General features: G+C 36.0%; 1 protein-coding gene across 2 annotated transcripts; it reads left to right on the forward strand.

Moving 5' to 3' along the window:
• The first annotated feature begins 4,535 nt into the window (after nt 1-4,535).
• On the forward strand, nt 4,536-23,984 carry LOC121642015 (globoside alpha-1,3-N-acetylgalactosaminyltransferase 1-like). Of its 2 annotated transcripts, none has more exons than XM_041988467.1 (11): nt 4,536-4,726; nt 6,812-6,853; nt 7,014-7,130; nt 7,826-7,855; nt 20,699-20,833; nt 20,977-21,085; nt 22,506-22,628; nt 22,929-23,045; nt 23,188-23,321; nt 23,559-23,636; nt 23,743-23,984. In XM_041988467.1, the coding sequence occupies exons 1-11, from the start codon at nt 4,665-4,667 to the stop codon at nt 23,888-23,890; spliced, it is 1,095 nt and encodes a 364-aa protein (XP_041844401.1). In that variant the 5' UTR covers nt 4,536-4,664; the 3' UTR covers nt 23,891-23,984. The 2 variants fall into 2 exon arrangements, with proteins under 2 accessions (XP_041844401.1, XP_041844409.1); XM_041988475.1 differs by having other exon boundaries at nt 4,540-4,726; nt 22,515-22,628.
• Nucleotides 23,985-24,244: the final 260 nt, after the last annotated feature.

A 24,244-nucleotide genomic window follows, 5' to 3' on the forward strand; every position in this document is an offset into this window, starting at 1 on the left:
CCTTTTACGTGGTAAGGCTTTGATACTTTCACTGGCCCACTTGGTCAATATCAGCCTGAAAATCACTGAAATTCTCACATCCTTGGAAAAAAGGGGGGGAAAGAAACAACAGAACTGATAGATGAGTAAATTATGCCAATATTGTGCTACCAATATGCTTTTTTAAATAAAAGGTAGACATAAAAAATAAGCAAAAAAATAAACTTTATACTATAAATTCAACAAATGTTGGGAATTTACTCACAAGATCTCAGTGCAGTTGGACATCTTTTTTGCAACAGGACAGCCTGGAGTTTGGTACTTTCCAAAAAGCTTCGTGCTGAGTAAGACTCCTGGTCTACAAGCAACCATATCCTCCTGGCATTCCATAACTGCCCTTTGAATCTTCCAACCTGGTTCAGTCACAGTGATTTTCCTTGGTCCCATTCCTTCTTCTCAAAGTGTTCGTGCTCCCGAATTAAGGTCAACATCCACGTGTCAGCATTAGGGTGTTTCTTTTAATCGTCAAATGCATTGTGTACAGGAGATTGTCAATTGTACAAGTATTTATCATCTTTGTTGCTCGATGTCCAGTAATTGCAGGTGGATAGAGCTGGCACAGGTATGCTACTGCAGCCCGCTTAATTAAGAAAAACTCTCGATGGATGTCCAATTACTGAAGCAGGCCAATCTCATGACCTGTTCTTTACAAACACAGAAGCAGCTTTGAAGAACTGCAGCTGTGTTTTCAGGCCAGTTAGAAGCAAATGGAAAAAGAACCGCTTTCAATGATTGTGGGCTAATTTGCCTGGCACTATAGTTGTTGGACCTGTATGCCCGGGAACCTGTAGCCTCTGAGTGACATTTTTCTGCTTTAAACTCTGCAGACTCAACAGAGGCCTGCATGCTTTTTAGTCTAGTATTTGGAATGGGACTCTGGTTTCAGTGAAGCTTAACAACAACATCGGAAACAAAATATAAACAGATGTTTTAACCCTTTAAGGCCCGACCGGTGAAAAAAATGGTAAGAAAAGTAAGTTTTTCTTAATATGAGCTCTTTATTTGGTCCTTTAACAAAATGTAACAAAAAAAATACCAAATTTCTTTGGGGGATATTTGCTATTTATAACAATGTGATATGTCAAAATTATTATAGTGTGTTTTTCTGCTTCCTAGTATCTATTAGGGGGCAGAGGACAAGTATCAGATTGTCTCCAGTAGGATCATATAATTATCCTTTGCATGATTTCCTTATCGTTTTTAAATATATTTTTATTAAAAAAAAAAGCCTGGGTCACATAGTCATCTTTGTGCTGCAAGAGATGGAAAACTTCAATTGTCTCATGCATCTACTGTACTTCACACAGCACAATAAAATACTCCTTATAAATGGAAAGATGAGAATTAATTATGTCGGCTATTGGGTGGTTTATTTCAAACATGTTTCAACATTTACACAATTTACATGATTACATTTAATTTTCCTGTTTGAAAAGGAAAAGACATACATATATATTTGTTGTTATACACCACCATTGTTGTGTACCATTATGCATTATACCATCCATTATTGCAGTTTATCAAATTCTTGACCCTTTCCCCATAATTTTTACAATTTCAGGTTCATCCACAAAACAAAATATCAGTAAAACAGAAACTTCAAATATTGCATTTTAAGGAATCTGTACACTGCGTAGAATGAAAAGATTTGAGGACTCTAAGTGTTGTATTTTTTATTATTATTAGCATTATTTGCATTTTCACAAATAAAATAAAAGTTTTAATTAATTTAAATGTTGTTTAGGATATTTCAGTCCACATTCGACGGATCGGAAACTAACTTCAGCGGCGTGCGTATACACCATTCTACACTCTCATACATATATACATACATGCATACATACATACATGCATACATACATATATACATACATACATGCATACATACATGCATACATACATACATATATACATACATACATGCATACATACATACATGCATACATACATATATACATACATACATGCATACATACATGCATACATACATACATATATACATACATACATGCATACATACATACATGCATACATGCATACATGCATACATACATACATACATACATATATACATACATGCATACATACATGCATGCATACATACATACATGCATACATACATATATACATACATACATGCATACATACATACATATATACATACATACATGCATACATACATACATGCATACATGCATACATGCATACATACATACATACATACATACATAAATGCATACATGCATACATTCAGTTTCACATTCATATATTCTTACATTTACATGCATATATTTTCTTTTTCACATATTCTCACTTTTACTCACACACGTACATTCACCCCTACATGTATGTACATGTACACATACTCCCATAAACCCCCACCTCCCACACACACCCACCCACACCCACCCACACCCACACCCACAGAGAGCAGAGCCCTCGAATACTCAGAGTCTCTCATTGACTCCCGTGTACAAAAAAATGGCGGCGCACTTCCGGGTTACTGTGGACGTTCAATAGTTCCAAACACCAGATCAGATTGCGGTTATCGCCAATGCATTCCATTCGTTTTCGGAGGTACGTCGATGCCATATCAGTCTTATAAGTCACAAAAATGCATGCACATTCTCCTGCATTAAAATAATTATGTCTGTTCAATGTGATAAGTTTTTGTTTAAATGTATTTTGCCTTTGTATGTTAAAGATATTATCCTTTTACCCCATAGCCTCCCAGCTTTTTTGTTTAGTTTGGATAAGTGTGGTCACAGTCTTATTTATTTCAGTGTACTGATCAAGTGCATTGTTATTCAAAGAGTCATAGAATTTGATGTTCAATATGACTTAGGTTAGTGGAAATGGATTAAAAATGTAAATAAAAGGTATTGTTCTGTCACCTCTGTAGACATAATGTACCTTACATAATTTCTTATTGTTGCTTATTCGTGCAGCTATATTAAAATCTTTCCTGTCGACCATTACAAGCCACCTTTTCCTCTGTTCTGGGTCCCTCGGGAATCTATACATTGGGAAGCATCTCAGACTGGTTGGAGCATCCATATGCTGCACAGTTCACCATGATTGACTGTTTTCTTGTCTGTAAAATGTTATATATAACCATTACATATGATAGAAAATCACAGAGTGGGTGACCTGTTAAGTAATTATCCAGAGCTTCCTGACTTTTCTCCATTACATTTTATTTAAACTCTTTATATATTTATTAAAACTGCCTTGTCCTTTTTTGCTTTCCATGTTCCATGCACCAATAACTGACTAATAATCACCTATATTTGATTCCTAATTAACCTATATTTCACCAATTCCCTGTGCATCTCTATTCACTCACTATCATTGTTTCATCTTCCCTCTTTACTCTTGCATTACTTTTTTATGCATACTTCTTCACTTAATTGGTAACACTTATTGATATTAGCTCATGTTACAGTTTACGTTCTGTAGCTAATTTAGCCATTACTGTCATTCAAATAAATTGTTCAGGAGCAGCAGGCAGGAACACTGACATCCATCAGTTTGTCATTTTTCCTTCCCCAAGGTTTATTTTTATCATTTCATTATGCACACTGAAACTGACCTTTTCACTTTATTACCTTGCCCTGTTTTCTTATGTCATTGAAAAGTTTGTTTTTTGAAGGGTTTTGTTTTCTTGTCCTGTCGGTCCTGGTCCAACCATGGTCAAGTGAGGTTTTATTTAAACCAAGTTGTTACCCAGACATTTCCTTTTACATTCAAGTTTATTTATACAGTAGGCCTACAATTCAGCAACATGGTGATTCAAAGGGCTTTACAAAAACATTACATAAGAATATATGAAGCACGAAAACAAGACAAAAACGGAAGAACATAAACTAAGCATGATCGAGTTAAAAAAAAAAAAAATCAGCTTAAGAGAGACAGTGCAGATTTCGACTTTTAAATGCAAACCATTGAAATGCAGCTGAGAGACAGAGTCCTGTCTGAAGGGGATCTTTAGTGTTTATTGTCAAACATGACTCGCTCAAATCAACATGAACATACTAATGCATTCAGTGACAAACGTGAATGTGCAGCAATCATATGTTTATTTAGTATCCACCCTCAGTAATCCGATGGCTGTTGTCTGTTCCGTAGTAGTCTAGCATGACTGACGTGGTCGCTCTTACGGCGAAGTTAACGGATGACGCAACTCTGAGTATATCGAGGGCTCTGAGAAAAAGCAGGGTTTGCCTACAGCAGGGGAGGCTGCTGGCTGTTGTGGCTGTATGGTTCTTCCACATTTTGACGAAGCCCCTGTTTGTTAAATAAATAGATAATTGAATTGCTAACATGTTTGTTTCTTCAGACATAAAAATCCATCCCAATAAAGGATAGAAAGCCAGAGCCCTCATCGCCCTCATGGAGAGCTCTGCAGAAAACAAGACTGAGTACCAGAATAACAGAAGAGCTGACGCCTCCTCTAAGAGGTGCTGGGCTGTGACGGGTTAGACCCATTTGCTACGAACGAGGGGGGCCTGGCTTAAGCGCAGTTCGGAGAATTTGCTTCTTCCTCTTTCAATTGCTCAAGTTTAAGCCATCGTCCTGTTTAAAGTGTTCAAGTTCTATACAGTCGCAGACTTAATGGATTTAAAATGATGCGAACCAACCCCAAATCCAACCTTTTCATCGGAGCGCTTCTTGTCGTCATTTTGTTGTAAGTTGTGTACCTGTTGTGTTATTCGTCAAACTACATAAGATCACAAAATTAATGTGTTTTATTTTTAAAATAAGGGGAACACCTTTGCACGTGGGAGCCGATATAAAGCGACGGTGACATATCATGTTTAAAGAGACTGTGATATAAATATTTGGGTTTTCATTTTTCCCCCTTATTTTTCAGATCACATTTAAATATAAATAATCGGACATAGGGGGAAAGTAGGCCTTATAATCATTGCATATAATTACGCATTCTGGGTTCTCCGTTTCGCACTTCATGCGGAAGTTTATGGGGCGACGTCCTAAACATTTCCTGGACCGTTATGAAAACTGTTGTTTTATTTAAACGTTAATTTTTAACAACAGGGGCTATAGTCTTTTTAATTTTTTTTATTACTATTATTTTTAATTTTACTTACCTTATAAAAATGTTTTAGTTTAATATAGGCTATATGTAGGCTATATTAATATATGTAGGCTATATTTTAGTTATATCATTTTAGTTCTTTCACTGTGATTAATCCCGATAAATATATGTGATTTAATGCATACAAAGGTGACGTTAAGTTGCTTTTAATACTATAATAGAGAAAATGTGGTTGAATTATACATCCGTTGAGGGAACTTCCTGGTTCGCATTTCTGTTGTGGGGTTGTCTTTGTGTCATGCTCCCCGAGGATTGGTTTGTAAGTAAAGGGACTCTGCTCAGACCTACTGTTACCTCCATCTGTTAGGCGATTTTAAATAGATCAAATGCGAAGCATGGCAGTAATGTTGTTACTATAGTAAAATATGTGTAGGACTTTGACATATTCAACTAAATATTTCAGTTGCCTATTTTGGTGGTAAGGAGATGGGTGGAAGAATAGAAGTTAGAAAAGAAAGGGTCGTGATTATCGCTTAGTGCAGCTTGAGTATAAACTGGTTATTTGTAACTGGTGGTGTTATCTGATCCTTGAAACCTCAGTGTAACCTTTTCTGTCAGCAACAACTTTTGCCAAGCTTGGTGTATTTGTGTAAACCTTCCAGTTTGCCTCAGACCAGAGTTCATGTATTTCTAACACCTGCAATTGTGAGATTCAAGGTGAAAGAGCAGAGTTTTTTTTTGTTGTTGTGTGTTTTGTTTTGTTTTATCTTTGAAGCTAATCTTTGTCCAGTCCCCAGATGACAGAAACCTGCCAGGCCACACACACACACACACACACACACACACAGGGATCGCCAAAGACAAACACATATGCGCATATTGCATTTCTCTTACATACACATACTTTGTTCAGCCACCTGATTCATTTGCTTTTTAAAATGTTTTTTTCTTTTCCTGAAAATGCAAATGTTAATGTTTAACAACAAAATATGCATGTTTTGTAATTTATTTACTGGGTTTGACTTTTGTTATCATGACTGCTGGTTACATATTACTACTTGTTTGCTAGGGCTTGAAATATCTAATGTCACCATATACTTCTTTGCCTTGCAAAAGTGTTGACCCCTGTTGGTGAAAACTTTTTTTTTTTGTTGTTGGAAAAAAAAGCTCCTATTTTATGCATTACAACCTGCTATCTAAAATGTTTTTGTTGTTGTTGTTTTGTTTGTTGTATCCCCCGCAAGTCCAAATTGGTCAATTTTGAAAAAAAGATTATTAACCATTCATCAGGCATGCTTGGAGATGTAAAATATCAACCTTATAAAAGTACTGTGATATTGGAGCATATTGCTGGGTTTGAAAATTTTGGTCAGTACAAAAAGTTTCTTCTTATTTCATTGAATAGTTTCAATGACTATTGAGACTGGCAAATCCCATGCATGTTATTGATGTTTCCCTGCTCTAATGTTTCTTCACTGTGTTGTGTAAAGGGTGTTAAGGTTTGTTTATTATGTACAGCAATTTGTGTCATATTATTTTCTGTATGAGCAGCTCCAATATATATATATATATATATATATATATATATATATATAAAACCCATTATGTTCTAATATTATGTCCTACTAACTGCTGACTACAGTTTGTCATATCCTGAACTGAACTTTTCCTAAATAAATAAATAAAATGATAAAATGTTGTCTGTCTTTACAGTATCATCTATGTTTACTTCAAACCAAACATCACAGGTTTTAGGTAAGTGAAGCAAAATTTTCTGTAATGCAGAGCTGGAATTTAACACAAAAAAAAAGTCATCAGTTATATCACAACATTTAAAACCAAACCGCTTACTCTTTCTTTTATTTTTCACATGCATTGTTGTGTAATTTAAAAATATATATATTTCCATTTTAAGCTTGTGTGATCCCAGCTCTGATCAAGGTGTGAAGTCCATAGAGGAGACTACAATAAAGTACGACAATTGCCCAAAGAAAGACAGCTGGAGCATTGGAGATCTGACCATCCCATCTGGGTGAGAAAACACTTTCTGTTGACTGTGAGGTTTACAGCTCTATAACACTCAGTGACTTACGTAGTTCATGTCAAAAGTACACCATTTTAGCCACCTTCACAACAAATAATAGGATGTGCAAGAACCTTCACGCATCTTAAAACAATATACTATTATGCATAAAATACTTTAAATAGATGTTTTGATTAACTGCTCTTAATACTTTTCCATTTTCCTGCACCCAAGTCTTCGTTTGTATAATAATAGTTTTATGGTATCTTGAAGTGATTTTACCCTTTGTGGAAATAAGTGTCACTGCCATGGATGCTAAAACTCATCTTTGTGATTTTTGACAGCACTGTTTTTTTAAGACTGAAAGTGTTATTAATCATGGCAGGTTTACCAAAAAAATGAAAGAAATTAAGCAAGATATCTAAATGAATTTTTAAAGGCTTATTATTTTGACGCAGCACAGTAAAATGGCAGGTTTGTTTTTGTTTGTTTTCTGGAAACTGGTAATTTGGTGGCGTGTCTTTATGAATTGCTACTATCATATTCTTATTGTTGCTTGTCATAGGAATAAATGTTGTTTTTTTTTTTGTATATTATTTTTGCTATTCTTATTAGTTTTTTTTTTATTTAGAATATATGCGCTTGTCACAAAATAATATTCTTTTTTTATTATGTTAAATTTGACCTTTACTCTTCTTTTACAGAAATTATGCTCAGCCAAGCACGATGAAAGGGTAAGCCATTAACACAAATCTTATTCTGCTGTGCAATATTACTTTTTTTTGGATAAATAACATGTCAATGAACATATCAATTAGGCTCTTTAATTACATTTTTAAAGGAGAACAGTTAGAAATATTGTTCCATTTGAAATTGAATTGTTTGAAATATCCTACAGATGGATCCGGAGTTTCTCTTCCACAGTTTCCTGGTGTGACATCACATAACAGCAGAGGAGGAAAAAACCTTTTCTGTTTCACTTTATCTTGGCAGAGATAAGGTTCACAAATTGTGCTATTGTTTGACAGAATTTGTGGAGCTTCAGCTGCATCATTTCAAAGGAATATTTATATTTTTTAGGAATGCCTGAAACTTTTTTCCATTCATGCCAGGTTCCAACTTTATTAATTCCAACCAAAAAACAAGGCATTACAAACAAGGCTAGTTAAAATAATCTCTTTGTGCAGCCAGACTATTATTGCTGCTTGCTGTGATTCTGGACAGGAAAAGTTAGTAAAAATTAAAAAAGACAAATAAAATACCTAAAAAATTCTCTTTATTGCACCAAATACTTAAACAAATGTGATGGGTTGTATTTAATCTAGTTCCTAATTTAATTAACCCGTGAAAATAAGTTATAGGGCTGGATTTTGTAGGTAAAACAAATTAATTCTATCTTCTTTTTTTTTTTAAAGAAAATCTCAAATCATAGCTAAACATTTTCAAACAAATATAGTTTCATTAAAAATTTTCTGTTCATTTGTTAAATACCTGATTATAGAAGATGGTATTGTTAGAGCCTATGCATTGCAAAACACAGTAAAGTCTCATGTGTGATTTCCCACTACAGTTTACTGACACAGATGCTACAGAGATCAATGGTAGATAATTATCTATCGCCAATGTCCTCAGAATGCCGCTGATGACAAAGATAAAATCTCCAAGACACATTGTCATGTTAACCAGTGAGTAGATGGTCAGTAGAAGGTATCCACTGGAGATACAGATGAAATACATCAGACCAGAGATAATCATCCCTGAAGGAGAAACGTAATGTAATGTGACTGACAATATGGATAAATCATAATATAACATAACATAACAATTCATAACATAACATAACATAACATAACATGCTGGACTTGGTTATGAAACAGATGATGATGTAAAACACGGGAGGAACGCTTGCAATGATGATAAAAGTTGTACCAGCAAGTTTGAAGATGAACTGAAAAGCACCTGTCAGGACATGATATGGAGAGAGTGAGAGAGAGCAGGTAACTATTAATACCAGAGAAAGCTATCTGTACATAAAAATCAGTAATGCAGAACTGAGAGATGAAGCAGGATCCTCTGTTGTCACAGTTACAGATAATTGTAAGCTATTGTTCTAAGTCTATTGTAAGTCTATTGTTCAGCTGGTTAGACCACAAATGTTTTCTTTTTTAGTTGATACTGAGTTGTTTCTCCTGATGGCTTTGCCTTTTCTGATGCCTTAAAAACTTATATAATATTATGGGATGCATATTGTTGCATCTTACAACAATTCACATGTTAATGGCTTTATGATATCTCAAAATTTAATTACCTCTGCCAAGTAGAGGTTATGTATTCTGCAGCATTCCTTTGTCTGTTAGCAACATAACTCAGAAAGTTATGGATGGATTTTGATGAAATTCTCAGGGTATCTCAGAAATGGAATAAGGAACAAGTGACTAGATTTTGGGGGTGATACAGATCCCTGCCTGGATCCAGGAATTTTTTAAAGGATTCTAGAGAGATAATTTTGCCATTAGAGTTTGTGAGAAGATAACACGCTCTGATTTGAGGGAAGAAAAATAAATAAAGAGTCACATATTTACTGTTGCAGGGTCAAAGGTAATCAGACAAGCACTGTCATAAGCAGGTGTGGTCAGTTTCCTTGTTAATTCATAACATTTTATTGGGTTAAAAGGTAGCATGCGCTAAGTGTTAAACATTGTATTTGTTAGCTGTTCCTGGCAATTCTTACTATGTGGTCCTATGACATTATGATACTGGTAACGGTTGGAAAAAATACATATTGAATGGATGTTTCAGAGAGATCAGGAGGAACTGCACAACAATATTTTTTATACACCTAAAATTTAAATGAACTTAATGGGAAGAGAAATGTATGAAGTATGAAACATCATAGGAGCGGTGTGATGGAAAGGGTCTGCACTGCTGCTGATGAATGTGTCTGGTGTTAACTAGTGAGTGTTAAGTGCCAAAGTAAATAAAAAAATAATAAAGAAATAAATAAATGGGTGAATTGGGGAGTTTACAAAGCTAAATTTAGTAGTGCTTCATGGGGCAGTTGGTAAAGACACAGGGCATACAGTGAAAGCTACCGAAGAGCTCATGACAGCATAGATGTGGAATGTGACCCGACATCAACATAGATGAGTGTGCTTTTCTGTTACTGAAGACTAGTGAAATCCTGTAGCAGCAAGTGCTTCTGTTACCATGGGGAGTATGCAACAATTTTTTCTATTGCTATTTCCCTTTGACCTCTGTGAGAGATTCACTTTTTTAATCCCGTTTCAGTGCAATAAAACATAAACCCCAAGCATATCAGATGGTTAGAGCAAACATGCCAACATCCTGAAGTGTTTGTCAATGAGACAACGAAGTCCTGAGAGCTAGGTTTACTTTCTGACTTACTGGCTGCTTGGTTGCATCTTGTCATCAAAACTACTCGGTTAGGTTTAAGAAGGAATTGTGGTTTACTTTAAATATTCAGCTTTCTTAAATTAATTTAGCACACTGGATAAAACTCTGATGCACATAATTTGATGGCGTTTACTCAGTAAATTGGAACCTGATACCAAAGGCCTCCCTTTATATTAATTTAAACTCCAAGGTGCTCAAACAATATAGCAGGATGACAAAATATGAAAACTGCACCACTGCTCAAATATTAAATGATCAGACTATAAGTCACAATGGTTTGTGACTATCACAAACCAACAAAACAATTTATTGATGCACGGTCTGAGCCTTTACCCCAAAATGACTCGACCCAGTAGAATTACTTCCTGCAGTGCCACGTTAATAGATAACATTTTTACAAACCTGTTAGAAAACAAAATGAGTGTATTAATGCATTTAAAGATGAGTTTAGCCAGAACTGGGAGACAGTGTTGAGTGAAAATAATATTGATAAAGCATATGAAACTTTTCTGTATACCTTCCAATTATTGAGAAATACTGTCCGATTAAGAAATACAAAGGAAGAAAGAAATACTTAAACTCACCATGAATCACAAAGGGATTGCAAAATGCTTTTAAAAAAATTAAACACTCTATAGAGAATTCATAAAATATAAAACAGAAGAAACTGAAAATAATATAAAAAATATAAAAATAAATTGAGAATTATTTTACAGAATTCAAAACAGGAATATTATAGCAAATTATTAGAAAGGAATATAACAATTAAGGTATTTGGAACATATTAAACAATGTCATTGGAAAAAGTTCAAGTCAAACTAATTACCCACAATATTTTAATGATAATTTAAGTATGAATAGAATGTATGATGTGGTTAATAACTATAATAACTATTTTGTGAGTGTTGGGCCAAAGCTGGCGGAAAAAATCATTGACCCTGGATTAGTTGATGGAAGGAATGAAACATTAATAAGCAGAAACTTAAACTCAATGTATCTAATTGTAGCGAAGGAGAAAGAAATCATAGGTATTGTAAATAAATGCAAAACCAAAACATCAACTGACTGCAGTGGCATAGACATGACAATAATCAAAAAGATTATCGAGGCCATTGTGAAACCGTTGACATATATCTGTGACCTATCATTCTGAACTGGTAAATTTAAAAAAAAAAAAAAAAAAATGCAAAAGTCATCCCACTGTACAAAACTGGAGACTGACACCTATTTACTAGTTATAGGCCTGTTGCATTACTCCCTCAATTTTCTAAAATCTGAGAAGTATTTAGTCACAGATTGGACAAATTCATTGATAAACATAAACTGCTTTCAGAAAGTCAATACGGATTCAGTTCACAAAGATCCACATCATCGGCAGTCCTGGAACTAGTAGAATAAATCACTAGCGCCATTGACAAAAAGAAATTTGCAATTGGGGTGTTTGCCAACCTTAAAAAGCATTTGATACAATTAATCATGACATATTATTTAAGAAACTGCATTATGGGATCAGGGAATTGGCTTTACAATGAATGAAAAGTTATTTAAGCAATAGATAACACTTTCTGTCTTAATACTTGGACATTGTTTGTGGTGTTCCTCAGGGGTTGGTATTGGGACCAAAACTTTTTTATTTTAGATATAAATTACATATTTAAGTCTCTGAAAAAATAGTTTGTTTTGTTTGCTGATGATACTAATATTTCCTGCTCAGGGGAGAACTTAGAGCAGTTCATTAAGGTTATCACCTCAGAATTGTATATTTTTAAATTTGGTTTGATGTAAATAAAGTGTCATTAAATTTGGACAAAACAAAATTTATGTCTGGAAATCATAAGGGTGTAAATGTAGAGAACTTGAAAGAAATTAAGTTTCTGGTGGTGGCAATCAACCAAAACATCTGCTGGAAACCACACTTTCAACATGTTCAAGCCATATTAAACAAAACTATTTCAGTCCTCAGTAAAGCTAAATATTTTTTGAATATGTATGTATGTATGAAGGTATGTAGGGATATCATGTTCAGCTGTCTTCTGAAGCCAGGCCTACTGCGTATTCAAACGTCTGGTACCACACCATGGGTCCTGAGAAGGTTGTGAAAAGAGATTAAAAAAAAAAGAGGTAAAAAAAAAAGAAAGAAATGAGAAAAAATTTAAACAGAGGAAACATATTCACACTCAGTCATGTTGATTTGGAAGATTGGAAGATTTTTCAGTTATTGTCTACCCAAGGTGGAGAACACTGGGTAAACATCATGAAACTTCTTATGAGGACACACTACATCAACAGGAAGATTCCCACATCCAATAAATGACCATAAAATGGGCTAACCAGGTTACCTATGAATGAATTGTTTGTAATATTTGTGAAGGATGGAGGAAAAATGACTCAATATGTTACAGTATTTACCATTTAGGACCTTTAATCTCACACAGTCTCACTCAGCATCTTGAAATTGTCAAAGAACCACACATACCATTGATTTTATCATTTAAATTAACTAAATTTACTAGAATAATCTATCTGTGCCAATTTATGTGTATGTGTGTCAAAACCATAGACTGTATATAAAAGATGGACGGAACCTCCGTGATGTCTCCCATAGGTTTCTGAAGAGCAAAAGTGAAGCTTGTTGGGCATTCCCACTATAGCCATCTTGGTAGCGTCATGCGTGTCGTTAGTCCCGGAAAATCCAAAAGTGGGCAAAGAGGTCGAGCTGAGAGGGGGACTGTAAAGGTGGGAATGGATGATTGACAACCATTAAACTCCAAGCTGCCTGTAGCTAAGAGCTAACCCAGCTAACCCTGAGCAACGGTAGCTAACCAGCTAACGGAAGTAGGCGGGCTAAAGCTAAGGCATGTTGTTAGGCGGCTAAAAACCGCGGTTGTGCAGCACTCTCCCTTCTTTCTGTGGATACTGGATTCCTGTCAATCAAAAGGACACAGCACTAATTTTGCCGAATTTCAAGATTAAATAACATCCTAATGGATGAGTTAGAAAAGAGTTCACCCCCCTCACAGTTGTCATGAAGGTAAACTTGACCTATTAATCCTAAAATGGATTTTTGTACCAGACTTTAAACATGTTTATTTCTGCTGTAAAGTCGGCCTTTTTAACATGTGGGTCTATGAGGATTTGCCCTGTTTTGAAGCCAGCCCCTAGTGGATGAGAGGTGAACTGCAATTTTTTTGCACTTCCACATAGGATTCTCATTTTACAGGCGGAGGTTGCCGCTTGGTCAAAACAGAATCATAGAAAAAAAAAGTGGGGGGGGGGGAGTAATAAAAAAAAATGTGACAACTTACCCATGCCAGTAGGATGGATTCTACCACATGCTGCACCTAGATTGTCATACATCCTCAGTCTGTTTGTTAATGAGATATTTTAATAACAAAACTATTAGCAAAACTTAAATATTCCCTGTCCATGTTTTCTTTTGCGAAATGTTGAGATTCTGTTCCTGAGCCACAATAAAATAAATCAGTTTGTCTGCTGCTGACCTGTCAACAAGCAGAATCACTGCTTTAGGTTGGAAGTCTGTGTCCCCGTCCAGAGCCAGGATGTATGTGTTGTCATCTGAGATCAATTTTCTCTTGCTGTCATTGTCATACTGAGAATTTGAGAAAATCTCACCATCCATAGAGACCAAACTGTCTCTGGTGTTGTTCTGCCTCTAGATAGATAGATGGAAAGATGGATGTGTGTAATCCATTTTGATAGATGGTTCTTTATAGTCAGTGTTACTTTCAGTAAAAGTTGTTTCAAACCAGTTCCTAGTGTGACATCACATAACAGCAGATGAGGAGAAAACCTGTTCTGTTTCACTTTATCTTGGTAGAGATAAGGTTCACATATTGTGCTTTTGTTTGATAGAAGTGTGGAGCTTCAGCTGCATAATTTCAAAGGAATATTTATAATTTTTAGGAATGCAAGAAACTTTTTTCATTCAATTTTTATTAATACCAACCAGTAACAGATATACTGATATTTATACATCTTAACAAGTCTCACATGTGTTCCCTTTACAATGGCTCCAAAGGTATTCAAATAGACCTTGTGGTTGCTGAGATATACTCATTCTTTCATGGATATTCAATTTTGAAGCAGAGGGTTAAAAACAAAACTGGCACAGGGTTCAAAGGGTTAAAAGTAGTGCTGGGCAATGATTAAAATTTTTAATCGCGATTAATTGCATCGTTACGCGCAAAATGTCTCTTTCCTTTAAAAGAAGGCCTACAGCTATATGACGAGAATGTAGTAAATTTTGGTTTACAAACACTACATCAGGGGGTCTCCATCCTGGGACTCTGGAGCTGCAAGTGGATCTCTGGACCTTCCACAATGCCTCTAAATATGTGGCTAAAATATTTTTTAAATCTTTCTTGTCTTTAGGTTGGAAACCGGGGACGTTTTTTTTCTTTTTCTTTACATCATTTTCCACAAATGTCTACATCCCTTAGAAGAAAGTCTGTCTATCCTCTTTTTATAAAGGTTTATGTGTTTCCTTATTTTAAAACCTAAAAACAGAAGTAAAAATGTGGTTCTCCAAAAATAACAAATATCCTATGGTGGCTCTTCAATAAAAATATATATTAAGTTGCCTTTTTGAAAAGTCTCGTAACATTTGCAGCTCTAAAGAAGTTTTATTTAGCTGGCTGAGGGAAAAAATGGCTCTTTGGATTGGAAAGGCTGCAGACCCCTGCACTAAACACATAAACAGGTTCAGCAGCAGTTTTCTCTTAAAATACCAACAGTTAAAATATTTCTTCATATATATAAAATTTTTATAAAATCAAATATTTATGAGAAAGAAGGATGAAATGTTCCGGATTTACTAACTAAAAGGTAAAAAGTCAACAGGATGAATTTAAAGCTGTGAAGCTGCTTCCTTCTAAACACAAAAGGAACAATATGTGATGAATATCAGCATCAGGTGAACAGACAGAAAGCAGGATTAGAATCTCACAGCTTCTAGATGGTGAGGAGAGAGAAATATTCACAATATGTACAATAACTTCCATCCATGCACCTTTAGTGCTTCATTATCTAGATTTCTGCCTATAATTTCTCTAACCTTTTATTCTTAGCTTGACTGTTTAGCTTCACCTCTGGACCTGCAGCCTCTGCTACCGGGAGTTAAGGGGTTAACATCTCGTTTCCCGGTTCAGCGTCAGGTCTGTAGATGTAACTGTAAACATGTGTGGTATCCACAGAAAGTCCAGAATCTCAGCTAACAGCTCAGTAAAACCATTTCTATCACCAACAAACACAGTAAAGACAACAATAATTAAAAGACCAGGTACACAAAGTCCAAAAGATATGTAAACACAGATGATGTAAACTCTGTAAACATGATTAATGCACAGGTTTATGTGTAGTTAATGTGAAAAACACATTAGGGAATCACAAAATCAGCCTAAGAATATATCAAGGGTAAAAGATCTGCTGTGTCAGCAAAAACTGGAAAAACTATTATTTCATCTTTGCTTGATTGTGTTTTTACAGGTCTACCTAAAAATTCAATTAGACACCTGCAGCTTATTTTGAACTCTGCTGCTCGACTCCTCACTAAAACCAAGAAAGTGGACCACATCAGACCAGCTGAGGTCTTTACACTGGCAGCCTGTTCAACAGAGGATAGACTTTAAAGTTCTGCTGCTGGTCTATAAAGCTCTGAAGGGTTTAGGACCAAAATACATCAGTGACCTCTTGACCCATTATGAACCTACCAGAACCCTCAGGTCATCTGGTTCCAGTTTCTTATCAGTTCCCAGAGTCAAAACCAAACATGGAGAAGCTGCATTCAGTTTCTATGCTCCACATGTCTGGAACAAACTCCCAGAAAGCCTCAGATCGGCTAAAACACTCAGTTTATTTATATCCAAGTTAAGTTCCCTGCTGCATTTCAATAGTTTTTATTTTAAAAAGTCCAAATCTGCATCTTTTTCTTTTAGGCTTGAATTTTAAAGTTGATCAGTTTTGTCCAATGTTCTTTTTCCTTTCTCTTGTTCTCTTGTTTCTCTTTTGGGTCTAATGTTAAGTTATGCTTCTTATTTTCTGTAAAGCACTTTGAATCACCCTGTTGTAGAATTGTGCTATACTATATTAAAAAGCAGTGTCCTGTAAAAACAGTTCTGGTCACAATCTCTCACAGATAGTTACTATTTAATCAAAACATGATTTTACCTCCTGTTTATCATTAGCTTCTGGTACCATAGTGTGGAATTAAGCCTCTGAGAAACATTTCTTCCCTGCTGATTCTTTGTTCCAGATTTCTTCTCAATCTATGTGGTGCCGGGGTGAAGGTCAAATCAGTGTAAATACAAACAGCTGATGCTGCCAGATGACACCTACCAAACCAGTTAAGGGGCAAATATAAATAACACCTTTTCCCAAAGACTCAAACCATAATGGTAGGACAACTGTTTCCCTTCCCAGAAGGTGCCCAAAGGGTCACATTGTTCCTAGAACTATTATAACCCTGTCACATTAGCAAAAGTAGCTGTATATCCCAGTGTTAGTGTTACTGCACAGAGGACAGAAAATATTTCCACTACACTTACTGGTGTGGGTCTCAATATTAAACTTGTAGGTGTCGCAACTGAACACACATACAGTAACAGCTGTTGCTTCTAATCTCTTTGTCTTTTTTGCGTGCGGTTGCATACCACAGATCATCATGTCTCCTGAGCACCTTTATCCCAGACATCTCACTCAACCACACATTCCTAAAGTTATCGTTGTCATTAACTTTACAAACAATTACATGGCTTACACTGTTGGAATCTTTTTTATCTCGATCTGCAACGGCATTCTCATTCTTCCCTCGGTTGTTGGTGTCATGTCGATGGTGGCCTTGTTCTCTTTGCCAGCTAGTACTCCCCTCAATGACCCACAGAGTCGATGATTTCTTTTGCTAACGTTGAGACAAACGGCGCTATGGGTCCTTGTTCCCCTTTGAAATCAGGCTGGGCTTAGTGGTTCTGGGAAACTAAGACAAGAGACTAAGCCACGGGGCAGCATGGCTCAGCAAGGTAGAGCAGTCATCTTGTAGCCTGAGGGTTGTCGGTTCGATCCTCAGCCTAGTGGAGTTCATGTCGACTCATGTCCTTGAGCAAGACAGCGAACCCCAAATTGCTCCTGATGGGTCGTGGTTGAACACCTTGCATGGCAGCTTCTGCCATCAGCGTGGTGAATGTGATGCATGATGTAAAGCGCTTTGGGTATCATTCCAGGTACAGTAAAATGCTATATAAGTACAAACCATTTACCTCTCAGTGATCTTCACTGCAGTAGATGTGGTCAGGAGCACCTGATATGGACCATCTCAACATGGAGAATGCCACTGCTTCTTTTTGATGACCTTAATCAGGACCCAGTCTCCTGGTCTCAGGATCAGCTCAGTCTGCTTTTCTCCTGAGGAATGATATTAGCAGAAACAACCTCCTTTGCAGTTAATTTTTCAGCATATAATCTGTAAGAGTTAATTCACCTGTTGACTGATACTGCATCAGCTGCAGTAATCTGTATTGTCTGCCATGGATTATTTAAAAAAGAGTGAGACCTGTTTTATTAGGGGTCACTCTCATGTGTAAGGCTACCAGAAGAATGCAGTATAGCCAAGTCTTCCCTGTTTCTGCCATGACTTTTATACGCTTATTTTTAATTATACCATTATGCCTTTCTACCAATCTGGCTGATTGAGAGTGGTAAGCACCATGTCTCTTTAAGTCAATTTGGAATGTTTTTTTTCCTTTTCTTCTTTCTTAAGTGCGAGATAGAAAACATCTCTTCTTTTTAATAAATTCACTCACTCCTGTTTACATGAGACGCACTGCTGCAGCATGAGGAAAAATGGAGGAAGAAAAAGAAAAAGAGGAAGAGGCCTTGGATTGCAAGTCTCTGCATGTGGTTTCTCTGTGTTCAGAGCCAGTGAGCAAGAACCTTGAAAAAACACAAATAAAAATGTGTTAACATGCGATAAAAAAAATTAACAACATTAAATGGCTGCCCCTATTGGTGCCAACCCCCTTTGTAGGCCAGTGTTTTACTGTAGTAGGTCTGGGAGAGTAACTGGTACTTTCTTCAGTGCGTAAGATGAATGCGTGCCGACCTCTCAGTGATCTTCATTGCAGTATCGCAAAGTCTTTCCTGTTTCTGCCATGACTTTAATAAGCTTATTTTTAATTATGCCTTTCTATCAATCTTGATGAAAAATGATTGGGGATGGTAAACACAATGTCTCTTCAGGTCAGTCTGTAATGTTTTTCCCATATCTGTAATCATTTCATTCACAAAATGTTTTCCATTATCACTGTAGATTTGTTGTGGAATGCCAAATCATGGAATTCTTTCTCTAACCAGTGCTTCAACAACAGTCAGTGCATCAGGATGAGTGCAAGGAAACATCTCAACCCATTTTGCAAAAAAGGATCAATAATAACTGAACAATTTTTGAAGAGTTCTTTTCCAAAACGCTATAAATCCATTTTTATAGTTTTCAGGAAATTACATTTTATACCTAAACCCAAAATTTTCTTTAATGTTCAAATTTTCCTGTTAAAATTATTTGTTGGTTCTGCCTGAACAATATTAAACAAATCCGAAGTTTGTTTTTTAAAACACTATAAATCAACCCCCCCCAAAAAAACACTATAATTCCATCCATTTTCTTTTTTTTAATTTTTTGGTAAACACAATGTCTCTTCAGGTCAGTCTGTAATGTTTTTCCCATATCTGTAATAATTTCATTCACAAAATGTTTTCCATAATTTTTAAATTGATGGTTGCTGTCTTTTTGTTTTTTTTTTACAAAGAACAAGAGAATATGCAACATATGATATCAGGAACTCATACTATTAACTTATAAATAAGTGCAAATGCAGAAAATAAATAAAAGCCAAATGAAATGAATAGCAACATAAGCTAAATAGTCTAATAAAATTATTTTTAATTTAACATTTCAAAATTGTCCATCACATAAAGCTAATTATTTATAAATAACACACATACAAATACCATTAATTAAATACAGCAATGTTAAAATACATTCAAATCGTTTAGGAACACATGTAGGCTAATACTTATTCAGTGCTGAACTTGCAAGAAGTAGGACCATTGTCAGATGTGCTTTGAGTGTGTGACGACAGAGAGAGTGAGAGCGATAGTGTGTGGTTGAGAAAGACACAGAGAGAAAGACTGTGTGTGTGTGTGAGGAAAAACGAGATCTTCCTTACTTTAGCATGGATCACTTTGCATCTCTATCACTCTGGGCTGCATCATGTGTCACCTAATGAAGTGCATCATTATAAAAAGCCCTCTGCACACCTATTGCTCCTAATAGTGCCAACACATCACACTTCTTTGCAGCCTTCACAGAGGTCTGCTTTGGAAGTTACTCAAGCAAGCGTCAGGTCACATTGTAAGTTGTATTTAAACCAACCTTGTTGGTACTCAAGTCAAGCATGCACGCTTCACTGACTTTGAAGCTTCTCTGAGCCTTGACACACTCTTTTGTGGCTGACTTATAATCAAACACCTCCCAGTCTTTGCCATATATGTGAACGCGCTGAATTACTGCAGGATGGCATGGTATTCATGTGGTAGCAGATTTGTGTCCTTTTCCTAATCTTCTGCTAAATTCTGCCAAAGACTCGGTCTGCAGGGAGATGTGCTCAGTGCCTAGGTTGGGAAAAAGCTGTCGGAGTTCCATTAACATGGACACCATGTTCACGTTATTGTTCAGTCCAAAACAAGTCAGTGGCTGAACAGCCGAAGCCCCCTGGATCTGCCAGCTTTGTCCTAAAGCAGTCACTCAGTGCAGAAGCAGTCATATTGCTGTCTTTGCCACCCTCATTCTCCTGCCACACATGCAGATGGACCTCCTGTCTTTCTCCTTCTTAGGAGAAGAGTGTTGCATGTCTGACAAGACTGTATGGTCTATTTCCTGTGATGTGTGCACTTCTGCTTCTAAGCTCTGCAGAGCTGCTTGCTTAGCAAAAATCATCATAAATAAAAGAACTTCCCATCACCAATACAACATGATTTAAGTAAAAAAGGCCTGACATAAGTCTTTTCTGAACTAAGAGTTAAACATTACAATAAATGTGTATGAAAAACTGGAATACTACAAGATCTGTTTTGAAATTTGCCTGTTTCCACAGACGCACTGATGTGAACTCTGTGACTAACTGGAATGCTCCTCTGGTTTGGGAAGGAACCTTTGATCCAGCAGTTATTGATGCAATTTACATAAAAAAGAACCCAAGAATTGCTGTGTTAGTCTTTGCTGTTGGCAAGTATGTACTCAGGATATTCTCAGCTAAAATGTGTGGGGAGGGATTTCATGTGACTTACTACATAAAGTAATCTTCATGATATTTGTCTCTTGTTGTGTATTTCTCATGAACTGATCACATTACTGTTCTTTTCATCTGAACAGGTACACCAGTTTTATAAAGGGCTTCGTTGAGTCAGGGGAAAAGCACTTTTTCGTTGGATTCAGGGTCACTTACTATATCTTTACAGACAACAAAAAAGAAGTTCCTCAGGTAAGTTTTTTTTTTTATGCGTTAATTTAATTAAGCTGATTGACACAACTGAACATGTAGCAAATCAAGAATAAAAATACTACAAAAAATGTTTGTAGTCACCTTGTAATGCAAAACGTTCTAATTCCCTAAATCTAAATCTCATTGCATCACTTTCTTGAAAGTTAAAGTTTTATCTATAGTGTTGTCAGTTCTTTTCTTGGGAGACATTTGGTGTTGACAAAACAACCCACATATGCTTCAGTGGAAATATAAAGAAACTGTACCAACAAAAAACAAGAGACACTCATTTTTCTTGTTTATTTTTTCCAGCTGTTTAGTATTTCCTAAAAGCGTACAAGTGTAACTTTATCAGATGAATGTCCCAGTTGACCAGGCCTTTTGTCAACTTACAAAGTATGAGGAACATGTGATGCTGTACTGATGAACCTGATAGTCACTGATGGTCTGTATTGTAGAATATACTGTGACGTGCAAAAGTTATGACTCCCACATGCATTTTACAGCTTCTAAATTTATTTCCATTAGTGCAGTTTGGATTTTAGGCAATTTGTGTTGCATTTCTGAATTGATCAAAGCTGTAAAATCCAAATTCTACTATTTTACCATCTTACTACCAAAATGTTTACTCCGCAGACAAATTATATATCAGATACAGATCGTTGTGGCTGCCAAACTGTGTTATGTCCGGAGCAGTGAGAAAATTGATGCAGTCGCAGAAAGCTTTGAACTTTACAGTAGACTTGAATAAAAATGAGGAGAAAATGCTCCTAAGTTTTAAAATAATAATAATAAACATAAAAGTAACTGGTTTGGGTGGCTCTCACCATGATTTTATTTACTTTTTTTTTTTGTTTTTGTTTTTTTGTTTTTTGTTTTTTAACACCAAGAAAATCACACAATTTGTCCTTTAACTGGTTGCAACAGTGTCTGAGAAAGCTGTTTAAATGGTGGCAGTGGTTTTAGGAAGCTGCCTGTAGTATTTTAACAGTGCATCAGTGGCGCAATGAAAGGGTTGCTATATATAAGTGTTTGGTCTGTACAAACTTGTATGGAATACATCTGTGTTTTATACAATTATATACAATATGCAGTGACTTACACTAAACAATTTTTCATTGTGAATTTTGTATAGTCATTGGGGAGTTCATTTTAGGCAGATTACCAGATAAAGGAACTTTGTAAAGTAACCTACAGTTCTGGGTATCGAATGGCAAATAACAGGTTGGTCAAGTCTTACTGAGTTTGTAAAAATTAAAGGTGGATTTTTTGGTTACAGGACATTGCTGGGATACCTGAGAAGTTCGGTGCTTTATGCTGTTTTCACGTCTTTTTTCGTGATCATTTGCCTCATAATGTGAATTAAATTGGTCTTTGGAGTAGTTTGAGGAAGTAATTTGTAATCTGTTCCTTTTATTTGATGATTCAGGTTAAGCTTGGTCCAGGCCGCAATATATCCATTCTTTCTGTCCCGAGTGCCCAACACTGGCAGGAAGTCGTACTCGGCAGAATGAAATGGGCCACTTTCGCCATTGAAAAACAGGTAAAGTAGACGTTTTTGGTTTCAGGTTTGTTTGTTTTGTTCTTTTCTCCCCATCCAGCTATAAGAACAGACATTTTAAAAGCTTCCCTACACAGTTTTTTATTAAAGCTCTGCTTTAATACAGAGCAGCATTACAAGAAAAAAGCTGGAGCAAAAGTAAGACCCCGTTAACTGATGTGTCATCAGTCTTTTTTTGAGGTGTAAAAAAACAAGTAAAAATGGAGCCATGAAATTGTTGGACACTTAGATTATGATTCCTTCTGTGTATTTAATCTCACCTCATTTCTGTCATGGTTACAGATCCGTAATGAAGCAGATTATCTTTTCATGATGGACATTGACAGTGTTTTCCACGGCCGTTTTGGAGCAGAGTCTCTTAGTCAACTGACTGCTGTACTTCACCGTGGCTACTACAAGGTTTCACTTTTTCTCCATCACCATGTTAACCACAAGTCAATTTAGTCAAATAAGCTGTTTAATGCCTTTTTTGTCCTCATTAATAACACTTAAGTCTCTAATCATTCAAAATAATTTATCATCTTATCCTTTTTCCACTCAGACCACACATAGGGACAGTTTTCCCTATGAGCGACGGTCAAAATCCAAGGCTTACATCCCTGCTGGTGAAGGAGACTACTATTACACTGCAGCTGTGTGGGGAGGATACCTGGAAGACATGTACAGACTTGTCAAGTAATCAGAACAAATTGCTGTCTTTGGTTACTTTTTAGGCTGTTGTTGTTATACTTACAGTGTGGAGTAAGAGTTGGTAGTACAGGATGTATTTTGATCATGTGTCTTTTAAACACTGTTCATCTTTAAATCTTCCATTAATCCTGAATTGTGTTATTTTCAAATACAGTAATACTATGAAGGCCACTGAAGTTTTTTATATCAACCTTTAGCAACTGTGACTTTCTCTTTTATCAGATACTGCTTTGAGCAATCAAAAGAAGATGACAAGAACAACATTCAAGCTGTGTGGCAGGAGGAGAGTCATCTAAACAGGTACAGCGTTGCATCAATTGCAAATTTCATTAAACATAATCCCCTATAAATATGTAAACAGAAACCAAATTAATGTATCATGTTTGTCCATCTTTCTGTGATGCAGGTTCCTGTTTTACAACAAACCAACCAAGGTTCTATCTCCAGAATATCTGTGGTCTGACTATGATGCGGTATCAGCAGACATTAAAGTCGTCAGGATCTCGCAGTTGGTCAAGGACTATACAAAAGTGCGGCCTAATGGTGGAAACTGAGATCACATTGATGAGTTTTGTTACAGCATTCCTATACTTTCTTTGATCTGTGAATTTACTTCTAGAGCATGTAGAATAAACTATGACATCGATATATGAATGTATTTTTTGTGTAAGACCTTTGAGAAACTGGAACTGTATATTAACAATAGTCTGTTAGTAGAACTGAAGTCACAAAGAAAATGCTTTTGGAGTTGCAAACCTTTTTCTTATTGTCTTCCACAAACAAAACAGGCCTTTTATCTCAAAAGTTTGATTGCAAACAGATTCTACAAATCTCAAATTTGCACCCACATTTTTGCCTCTATGACTACATTACTACTACTACTATTACTCTGCTATAAAATGCATAAT

The sequence above is a fragment of the Melanotaenia boesemani genome, chromosome 1 (genome assembly GCF_017639745.1).
Source record: "Melanotaenia boesemani isolate fMelBoe1 chromosome 1, fMelBoe1.pri, whole genome shotgun sequence".
Classification (NCBI taxonomy): Eukaryota; Metazoa; Chordata; class Actinopteri; order Atheriniformes; family Melanotaeniidae; genus Melanotaenia; species Melanotaenia boesemani.

Excerpts from the sequence above, each read along its gene's own strand:
- LOC121642015 (XM_041988467.1), top strand. The coding sequence starts at position 4,665 with ATGATGCGAACCAACCCCAAATCCAACCTTTTCATCGGAGCGCTTCTT. Across the intron at positions 7,131-7,825 it reads GATCTGACCATCCCATCTGG|AAATTATGCTCAGCCAAGCA; the intron begins GTGAGAAAACAC and ends CTTCTTTTACAG. Across the intron at positions 7,856-20,698 it reads CAGCCAAGCACGATGAAAGG|ACGCACTGATGTGAACTCTG; the intron begins GTAAGCCATTAA and ends CTGTTTCCACAG.